At 40.8% G+C, this 10513-nt stretch overlaps 3 protein-coding genes across 4 annotated transcripts in view; 2 read left to right on the top strand and 1 right to left on the bottom strand.

Annotated features, from left to right (window-relative positions):
- The window catches only part of LOC104703531 (serrate RNA effector molecule-like), a 5080-nt gene extending 4067 nt beyond the window's left edge, over positions 1 to 1013 (top strand). The window contains exons 11-12 of the mRNA XM_010419556.2: positions 379 to 531; positions 656 to 1013. Coding sequence (XP_010417858.1) covers positions 379 to 531; positions 656 to 716 — 214 coding nt within the window. The 3' untranslated portion in view covers positions 717 to 1013. The remainder of the gene's footprint in view (positions 1 to 378; positions 532 to 655) is intronic.
- On the top strand, positions 1532 to 5764 carry LOC104703530 (protein FAR1-RELATED SEQUENCE 3-like). Of its 2 annotated transcripts, none has more exons than XR_754219.2 (6): positions 1532 to 1752; positions 1977 to 4200; positions 4283 to 4372; positions 4617 to 4752; positions 5213 to 5329; positions 5467 to 5764. XR_754219.2 is itself a non-coding variant. In XM_010419555.2 (6 exons), the coding sequence occupies exons 2-6, from the start codon at positions 2071 to 2073 to the stop codon at positions 5509 to 5511; spliced, it is 2532 nt and encodes an 843-aa protein (XP_010417857.1). In that variant the 5' UTR covers positions 1538 to 1752; positions 1977 to 2070; the 3' UTR covers positions 5512 to 5764. The 2 variants fall into 2 exon arrangements, 1 of the variants encoding a protein (XP_010417857.1); XM_010419555.2 differs by having other exon boundaries at positions 1538 to 1752; positions 4603 to 4752.
- Positions 5865 to 10045, bottom strand: LOC104703529 (serrate RNA effector molecule). Its single transcript, XM_010419554.1, has 12 exons — positions 9491 to 10045; positions 9126 to 9226; positions 8781 to 8838; positions 8515 to 8589; positions 8358 to 8432; positions 8224 to 8271; positions 8031 to 8099; positions 7148 to 7936; positions 7021 to 7069; positions 6547 to 6812; positions 6281 to 6439; positions 5865 to 6173 (listed from the first exon to the last, which is right to left on the bottom strand). The coding sequence occupies exons 1-12, from the start codon at positions 9901 to 9903 to the stop codon at positions 6113 to 6115; spliced, it is 2163 nt and encodes a 720-aa protein (XP_010417856.1). The 5' UTR covers positions 9904 to 10045; the 3' UTR covers positions 5865 to 6112.

Genomic DNA, 10513 nt, shown 5'->3' with positions numbered 1-10513 from the left:
GATATATACTTTTGACAGAGAGATAGACCTATGAGACGTAAACCAGGCATGGAGCACAGACTTAGGGATGATCGTGGTGGACGCAGAGAGCGTGATGGACGTGTTAATGGAAATGACAGAAATGATCGGTCAGAGGATCAACTGGGAGGTGACGGTGATGGTACTGATGGTGGAAATCCTGTGGAAGGTAGGTACGATGCATTTGGTGGACAAGGTGGAGTTCATGTTCCTCCCTTCTCATCGGATATAAACGCACCACCAGTGCTGATGCCTGTTCCTGGTGCCGGGTAGGTTTGATAAAAGCCTACACTAAACTATACTTTCCCATCTTCAGATTAAATTTAAAGAGTTAGGGTGTGTGAATAATGATTTGGGCAGGCCACTAGGACCATTTGTACCAGCACCACCTGAGTTTGCGATGCAGATGTTCCCAAGTGGACCTAATCCTTCTTTTGAAGGTAGCGGCAGAGGTGGACCCGCCCCTTTTCTTTTGTCTCCAGCCTTTAGACAGGATCCGAGACGGTTACGCAGGTAACATGGTTCATTCGATATGCTATGAGTATCTTAACACATTGCTTTCATTTTTTCATGAATCATATTTCAAGATGAACAAGAGTGCAATGTCTTTAAAGTAATGTATGAGAAAATGGTGCAGCTACCAAGACCTAGATGCTCCAGAGAAAGAAGTCACTGTTATTGATTACAGGAGCTTGTAGACAAGAGAGGGCTAGAGAGATGCTGAGTCTATACCTCCTACTCACTCGGTCGGGTTGGGTCAAAAGGCGAGCCAGCAGATTATGACAATTTATATGACATGCCCTTTGGTGATGTATTTTTTTCCTTCTGGTTCCTCCTAATTTTCCAGTCACCGAAGCGTAAAACCCCATATATTTTCTTTTTTTGGTTTTCATCTGCCTACTAATCTGTTAGACATTTACATAAATCAAAGTGCATGAAAAAAATTAAAATACTTGTACGTTTATGCCATCAGAAGTTTTGTTTGTTTTGTTGTGTTTGTGGGTGCTTACTGCTTAGAGACCGTACTTATTAATATCAAGGTAACAATGAAATCCGCGATTTTAGAATTAAAAAAAAAACCATAATATGGTCACATTGATATATATGAGAACATGTATGTCTGCGATGTTCTTGCATAGCAGGGACTTCTATGAAGGAAACAAAGATGTCGAAATCACAATGGATGTGTAAGAGGTGTGCATGACATATTCCATAGGTTCGCTTCAGTCTGTATTTTGTCATCTTCAAAAACAGTGGAGAGGTCACTCAAATTCCTCAAATCTAACCTAATCAAGTTCCAAGCGTGAAATTATTTTTACTTTAATATATACTCTACAACACAAAGATTCTCGCTATAAAAAAAGAAGAAGATAAAAATGTGGATTACTCGAACCAGAACCGACTCGAAAAACTTGGTTCGGTTTCAGGTTTAACCCCATACCCGACAGCGTAATCCGAATACCCGAAATAAATATATGCACAGGATTTTGAAATGGAATTCAGGTGTTAGGGTTTGTTTTTATTTTTTATTTGTTTCCGTGAAACGACGACGTTTGAGTTTTCAATGTCTTCTTCTTCTTCCTCGGAGAACTGCACAAGCTCGAGTTTACTTATTAATCTTTCGGTCGAATCTGAAAACAGAAGAGCTTCTCAATTTTCCCGAATTGTTGTTACCCTTGTTCCAATTTCACGACTTCCAAAAATCTTCTGGGTTCGTCGCAGCATCACTCACACGTAAGCTCCTTGTCTTATAATATCTTTGCTTTCTCCTCTTTCTGGGTTTCTCTGTATCGATGGGGGAAAAAAAAACAATCGGAGAGTGATAGATGCAGAGTCCTCTTTCTATATGTAGTTAAGATTATTTTTCAAAGATCTACAAACACACTGGCTGTGCTTTGGTTTTTCTAATCAAACAAACACCTGAATGATTAAAAAGGTACTTTTTTTGGTTTATGCAGTGTTTTATAGAGACTGTTGAAGATGAGAAACAGTTGTGTGAAATTGGAACTTGTTTAGGAGGAAAGTGTGCTCAGCTCAGTTAGTTAGAGAAATATGGATATTCATTTGGTTGAAGAGATGGGAGATGATGGAGATGCTGAACCTAATAACATGGAGAACTCGTTAGGAGTTCAAGATGAGATTGGGATTGCAGAGCCGTGTGTTGGCATGGAGTTTAGTTCAGAAAAAGAAGCTAAGTCTTTCTATGACGAGTATTCAAGGCAGCTTGGTTTCACTTCCAAGTCCCTTCCGAGAACTGATGGGTCTGTTAGTGTTCGTGAATTCGTATGTAGTAGCAAAAGGTCGAAGAGAAGGCTTGCGGAGAGCTGTGATGCAATGGTTAGGATAGAAATGAAAGGTCATGATAAATGGGTTGTGGCAAAGTTTGTTAAAGAGCATACTCATGGATTGGCAAGTCCTAATACGCTTCATTGTCTTCGCCCTCGTAGGCATTTTGCTAATTCGGAAAAATCTAGTTTTCAACAAGGGGTGAATAATGTGCCTAGTGGTATGATGTATGTTTCTATGGATGGTAACCGTGTTCCCTTAGAATCTAGTAATAGCAGAAGTGCGTCGTCTAAGGATTCGAAAAATTATGGAACTAACACGAAGAGGACTATTGGACGGGATGCACATAATCTGTTGGAGTATTTTAAGAGGATGCAGGCAGAGAATCCTGGCTTTTTCTATGCGGTTCAGCTTGATGAAGATAATCAGATGACAAATGTATTTTGGGCAGATTCGAGATCTAGGTTTGCTTATACTCATTTTGGTGACGCAGTCACCTTGGATACGAGATACAGGTGCAATCAGTTTCGTGTTCCTTTTGCCCCGTTTACTGGGGTGAATCATCATGGTCAGACTATCATATTTGGCTGTGCACTTATTTTGGACGAGTCTGATACTTCATTTATCTGGCTATTTAAGACTTTTCTTACAGCAATGAGAGACCAACCCCCCGTCTCTTTGGTAACTGATCAAGATAGAGCCATACAGATTGCTGTTGCTCAGGTATTTCCAGGTGCTCGTCACTGTATTAATAAGTGGGATGTGCTAAGAGAAGGTCAGGAAAAGCTGGCTCATGTGTGTCTTGCGTATCCCAGTTTTCAGGTGGAGCTATATAACTGTATCAACTTCACTGAAACCATTGAGGAGTTTGAATCGTCTTGGAGTTCCATCATTGAAAAGTATGACTTAGGAAGACATGAATGGCTTACTTCTTTATATAATGCACGAGCTCAGTGGGTACCTGTTTATTTCCGGGATTCTTTTTTTGCTGCAGTGTTTCCTAGCCAAGGTTATTCAGGTTCCTTTTTCGATGGATATGTGAATCAGCAGACAACCCTTCCGATGTTCTTTAGGCTGTACGAAAGGGCTATGGAGAACTGGTTTGAGATGGAGACTGAAGCTGATCTTGACACTGTCAACACGCCTCCAGTCTTGAAGACGCCATCACCCATGGAGAACCAGGCTGCAAATCTTTTCACAAGAAAAATTTTTGGAAAGTTCCAGGAAGAGTTGGTTGAAACATTCGCTCACACTGCAAATAGAATTGAAGATGATGGTACCACCAGCACATTTAGGGTTGCAAAGTTTGAAGATGACAACAAAGCTTATATAGTGACGTTTTGCTACCCTGAAATGAGAGCAAACTGTAGCTGTCAAATGTTTGAGCACTGCGGCATACTCTGCCGACATGTTTTGACAGTGTTTACTGTCACAAATATACCTACTTTGCCACCACATTATATTTTGAGACGATGGACAAGAAACGCCAAGAGCATGGGAGAGTTGGATGAGCATGTCAGTGAAAATGGACATGATAGCTTGATACACCGCTATAATCATCTATGTCGCGAGGCCATCAAGTATGCTGAGGGAGGGGCAGTTACAGCTGAAGCTTATAATATTGCTTTAGGGGCACTCAGAGAGGGTGGGAAGAAGGTTTCAGTTGTCAGAAAAAATATAGGTAGAGCTATACCTCCTAGCGCACATGGTAGTGGTGGCAAGACCTCACTATCAGCTGCTGACACAACCCCTTTACTGTGGCCACGCCAGGATGAAATGATACGCAGATTTAACCTTAATGATGGTGGGGCCAGAGCTCAATCTGTTGCTGATCTGAATCTGCCGCGTATGGCACCAGTGTCGCTTCACCAAGACGATGGTGCTCCTGAGAATATGGTACCTAGAGTAAACCTTCACAGACTTATTTTTTTTGAATTTATTGGTGTTGGGTGGTAATTTGACTTGCTTTGTCTTACAGGTAGCTCTTCCTTGTCTTAAATCAATGACTTGGGTGATGGAGAGTAAAAATACAATGCCGGGTGGTAGAGTTGCTGTTATCAATTTAAAGGTGTGCATTATTTAAACCAGTAACTTTTTTTCTGTATGGTTTTTGCATTAACTTAAGCTAAAAGTTGGTCTGATGGGACGATTCATCTAAAAGAGATTAGATATTTGTAAAAAGCATATGGATGCTGAAGATTTGAACAACTGAAATTGTCCTTTGTGGCAAAGTCTTACTGCTTCCTGCATAAAAGTAGTTGACCTCTTTAGTGAGGATTCTTTTCATGATGTTTTCAGTTGCACGATTACAGAAAGTTTCCCTCAGCGGATATGGAGGTCAAATTTCAGCTGTCTAGCGTCACACTTGAACCCATGTTAAGTTCCATGGCTTACATTAGCAAGCAACTCTCATCTCCAGCCAATAGAGTAGCTGTCATCAATTTGAAGGTATCTTTTAAGACTCTTAGACTCTAGGCTTCTCATGTAGTCTTGACTTGACGAGACGAAAGTCTTTTTAATTTATTGATTGTCTTTGGTTGTTCCGACATAGATTCCATATACCTTCAGTGCAGGAAACTTCTGTGTTATTTGACTTGTTTATCCCCGCATTAGTTACAAAATCTGGTTTTTCAGCTGCCAAACTTTTTGCAGTCACCACTTGAATATGAAAATTTCATTGCTGCCTATCGTGGAAAAGGTTATTTTGAAACGCACTTGAATTTAATCAGAAAATACTTCAGAGAAGTTTGTTTCACCACTTCAAAGGAGTCATTTCCATGAGAGGAACTAAATAGCTATAGTAACGTCTTCTTCTTTCATGATGCATTACTTTATGGGAGAATCACTTATAAAATAGGAGACCGATTACTTTATGGTATTGAACTGTTTTCTGTTGTCCTTATCCCAGCTTCAAGATACTGAGACAACAACTGGAGAATCAGAGGTCAAATTCCAGGTGTCCCGTGATACACTAGGTGCCATGTTGAGATCGATGGCCTATATCCGTGAGCAGCTTTCTATCGTTGTAGGCACTCTCCCTTTCAAATCCTTTTTTTCTTTTGCTCTACGTAGTAGTTATTCTATAACTGTTCTTGAACTTTTACTTGGTCTGTTGTGTATTATCTTATTAAGGATCTAAATAATGGTATCTTGCATTTGCAGGGAGAGCTACAGACAGAACCTCAAGCAAAGAAGCAACGCAAGTGATGTTGAGAGAGAGAGAAACAACCACGAGAAAAGAATACTTCTTATAACTTGAGGAACATATTTGTTAACCTCATTAGGGTTTCATCTGTACTATCTCTGTGATTGATGTTGTTAGAAAAGTCATACAATATCATGTGTAACATATGTAAAAGTGTCATTAGCAAGAGTGTTAGAGGTGCGCACTGAGTCATGATTCAAGCCATGCTTTTAAGTGTATATATCCTTTTTCAGATATTGAACCGTCCTTAGCTTAGATCTATTGCGGTTCTCTTATTGTTTTGTAGTCATTGGTTTGAGTGAATAAGTATACACTTCGGAAATAAAGCAGCTTTGAGGAAAGCATAGACTGCCTGTAACAAACAAAGTGTAGATGAAACGCACTACTGAATACAAGAAATTCTCATGAACATTTACGTATTCGTCCAACAGAATCAGTAAGCATATGAAAAGCAATAAGGGAAATATATGGAGTGCGTGTATGAAAATTGGGAGGAACAAAAATAAATACATCACAAATCAGAGCTAGTTCGCCTTCTATTCATGATTCCATTAAACCGACCTGACCCGAATGGGTAAACTTGGCATCGCTATAGCTCCTTGTCTACAAGCTCCTGTAATCAATAACGGTCACCTCTTCCTCTGGAGCATCTAGGTCTTGGTAGCTGCACCATTTTTTCAATACATTAGTTTCTTAGAGACACTGCACTCTTGTCCATATGATTGAATTATGTTTGCTGTAAGGATGAACGCATAGAGTGAGCCACATTACCTGCGTAGCCGTCTAGGATCCTGTCGGAAGGCCGGAGACAAAAGAAAAGGAGCGGGTCCACCTCTGCCGCTACCTTCAAAAGGAGGGTTGGGTCCACTTGGGTCCCTGAACATCTGCATCGCAACTTCAGGTGGTGCTGGTACAAATGGTCCCAGTGGTCTGCCCGCATCATCAGTTAAGCATCGTTAAAAATCATTGATTAAACACAGTAGCTAGTTTACTCTGACAAAACAAGATCACGAGGGAGTAAATAATCTTTAACCTACCCGGCACCGGGAACAGGCATCAGCATTGGTGGTGGGTTTATATCCGATAAGAAGGGAGGAACATGAACACCTGCTTGTCCACCAAATGCATCGTACCCACCCCCAGGATTTCCACCATCAGGACCATCACCGTCACCTCTCTGTTGATCCTCTGACCGATCATTTCTGTCATTGCCATTGGCACGTCCGTCACGTTCTCTGCGTCCACCTCGGTCATCCCTAAGTCTGTTCTCCATACCTGGTTTACGTCTCACAGGTCCATCTCTCTGTCAAAAGTATATTTCACCGGCGTAAGTAAACTTCAAAACAAAGCTAAACAAGTGGAAAGCTAAAGATACGAACTACTCATAGGAATATCTCTCTGTCAAAAGTATATTTCACTGGCGTAAACCTCAAAACAAAGCTAAACAAGTGGATACCCAAAGATAAAGACTACTAAACATTCAATTATAGTGATAAAAAAAGATCATGTACCGGGCCAGATTGCTGAGTAGCTGGTTGTCCTCCTGGAGCATTAGGATCACTGTACATGGCACATAAATTTTTCATTACGAACCTGTGAAACGATAGTCGAGGAAATCAAGAAAAAAACCTTACATACTTTATATAGTTCTGAAAATACAGTTCTTCCCGAACTTTGGTAGTCAGCTCTGTGACAAGCTCAGTGTGTTTCAGCTTGAGATGTTTGTACACAAATTCAGCAGCATGAAACAGCTTTGTGCAACCCTTGGCCCCACAACCATATTTCCAACCATACTTCTCATCTCTAATCTTTCGGACATGTGGATCTAAAGCTTCAGTAGCCGCAGCATCTATTTTCTCTTTAGCAGCCATCACTTCCAAGGGATCTTGACCTTTCAACCTCTCTTGCCAATGAGAGTCAAATTTACTTTCACTCTCATCTCCTTTTGCATCAGAAACTTTACCTTCAGCTCTCACATGCCGCAAACCCTTAGCTTCATTTGTTTCAACCTTTCCGTAATAGTCCAGACCATGAACACGCCAAAGATATGTGACAAGTGTGTCGAGCAATTCAACACCCTCAAGGCCTTTCACAGATGTCAACCCCCTAATGATTATAACTGGACCAGTCGAACCACTATGTAACTTCTCTCTACCTGATTTTTCAGTTTCTGAACCTGATAAAAGATTCTCCTCAATTCGTTTCTCAGAGTCTAGCTTACGCACAAGTGCATGTGCTTGTTCAATGTCAGTTAGGATTCTCTTTGGATCAGAAGCGAAACTGGGTGCTTTTGGTGCAGCTGAAAGAAGGTCAGTCTCTTTAGCTCCAACCCTATCATGTCGTTTTCTTTTACCACCAGCTGATTCATCCTCAGAATTTTGCTCACTGGTCTGGCTAGATTTGTTCAATGCTGTCACTGCAGGACCTCTGGAACGGATCAAGGGAAACTGTGAGCTTTAGAGATGACAAAATGGTGATCATAATCATAAATGTGGTGTACAAGCAAAGGAAATTATCTTACAAATCTAGCGCCCCGCTCTGCAAATCAAGTAAGAAATCCTTTGCTACTTTTCGTGCAAGGTCATTCCTCCTGGAAAAAAAAAACCAAGACTGTATAATACCAAGACTACAAGAGATCAATGTATAGTATTAATATAACACCATTCAGGCACAAAAGCCCGACATAAACTGTTGCAAATGGCTCTTGAACTCACCTTTCTATGACAGAGAGTAAATTTGTTGGATGATACTTATTTTTCAACCTGGACGTGTAACATAGATACACATGTTAATAGGTTAGCTTGCAGAATATACATGTTAATAGATGGAAACAGAGAGTGGAAATAACCATTCTTCTTCTTTGTGGGTGTTAAAATAGGCACGTTTCTGTGTTGTGATATACTCTGACTTGTATTCTTGATATCTGCATCATGAAAAAAGTTTACCACTGCAGCTTACGATACAACTGCTTAACCAACAAGACTAAGTTGCAGAAATAACCGCACCTGCGTTCAGCTTCAGATGGCAATATATCATCTTCCAACTCCTGGATAAATTGTTTGTATGACATCAATCCATCCCTGGATAAAGGAAATACAACGGTACGTATTATTAAACTTCCTTTCATTGAGCACCATAGGACAGTTCATAACTCCTAGTATACATTTACTAGATTATATATCTACTACCAAAAATAAACACACCATAGGAAAAAGAGAGCAAATCCCATGAAATACAAAGGGAAAAGGAACAAAGATGAAGGATCCTTAACCTTTGAGTATTTCCACTGTTGGGAGCATCACCATACCCTCCACGTCCTCCCTCCCATTCTGCCAAAAGAAATACAAAATTAAAAGGTCGATTTTGATATCACTCTCCTAAAATAGATTGCTTGTTCACAAATAGAACTGTGAATTAGTTACTCAAACTGTATCCAATCCACAGCATATAGAGAGAAAAATATGAAGCTATGACTATGAACTATGCTAGTCAAATGAACCAGAAGTCTTCAACCTATAAGAACGCCCAATGACAGTCATCTTAAATATGTCTCACAAGTGCAAAGTGGTTATACAGGTCCTCTCAACTTTAGAAATATATGAAAGAGATGTCTCACCCTGATGGCGACCCAAAAAGCGGCCGTGAGGCCTTTCATCACCATAATTAGGCCTCCCACCCATTTCACGATCATATCCTCCACCATATTCATATCCAAATCTAACATGCAAAAGAAGAATTGAGTACAGATTAGGAAAGCACGAAACCGAAGGGTATAACAATCATTGATACAAGAGGTCTGTGATGCACTTTTCTATTCTTCAGCTAAGCAACAATGCAACTTAGCCTTCTATCAAATCACAGTACCCATATGACTTTGAATTATATAGTTCAATCGGTAACAGATGAACTCTGATGTGTGATTCCAATTGAAGTGTGAGTGAGCAAGCAACGAAGATCCAAGCCTAGGGGATAAAGGATTACCTTCTATCGGGAGGCCCATAGCCACCACGAGGACTGCCACGGCGAGCATCATAGCCATTATCATCCCTCCGATAACGCTTATGAGGAGGTGAGCGGCGCATGGGAGGAGAGTGCCGCCTATCTCTGTACGGTGGCGGAGGACTCAAGCTAGGCCGTCTCTTGTAATCCCTACGAGGCGGAGGGAGAGGCGAACGGTCACGGTCACGGCGATTAGGCGGACGTTCGAGGTCTCTGTCGTCACGCCGCTCTCGTGAATCTTTCTCACGGCGTTGTGGAGGTGGCTGCTGTTCATGTTCCTGCTCTTGTTGCGGCAGAGAGGAAGAAGGCGGTGGAGGAGGTGGTGAGGAAGAGGTCGATTTCTCAGGGAGGCGGTTATCGACGGAATCAGACGGAGGAAGAGTCACATCGGCCATTACGATCGGAACCCTAAATCGGAGAATCCCAAAAGCCTCTCTCTCTCTTTTACGTTTACGGGGGTTCTACTGCTGCTGCTGTTACAGTGAACTTTATTCAGTTTGGCCTTACTCAGAGGCCCAACTTCGTTTTCATGAAAATTAAGGGTTTTATCTTCTTATATATAATTTATAATTAAAAGAGGAGTATATTTTTTAAAATGTCCAAAATGTTGATAGATATTACAGAAATTGCCATTCAATCACGGATGAAGGAGATGATTAATTAAAATTGAGAGGGGTAAATTTGATAAAAAATAATCGAAATTGGAAAACCCGACCCATGAACCCAAGGATCCGCGTGTTTCTACATTGCATAAACAGACCCGACCCATTTAGAAAACACGCGGATCCTGTTGGAAACAAAATGATGTTTCATATATTTTTCCCTCGCCTCGCCAGATTCCCTTTGAACAACTTTTTTCTTCTTTGTGCTTCTTCTCTCGAGAATCTCTCGATCACTCAGAAAAATTTGAGGGTATTTATGAAGAATCAAAAGGTTTTTCAGAACAGAGGCCAAGATGACAAAAGAAGAAAGATGAGAAGGTATTAGATTCATATTGTAGTGGTC

This window comes from Camelina sativa, chromosome 7 (genome assembly GCF_000633955.1).
Source record: "Camelina sativa cultivar DH55 chromosome 7, Cs, whole genome shotgun sequence".
NCBI classification, from domain to species: Eukaryota; Viridiplantae; Streptophyta; class Magnoliopsida; order Brassicales; family Brassicaceae; genus Camelina; species Camelina sativa.
The sequence above is the reverse complement of the archived record's forward strand: the minus strand, read 5'-3'. Positions and strand labels throughout refer to the sequence as shown.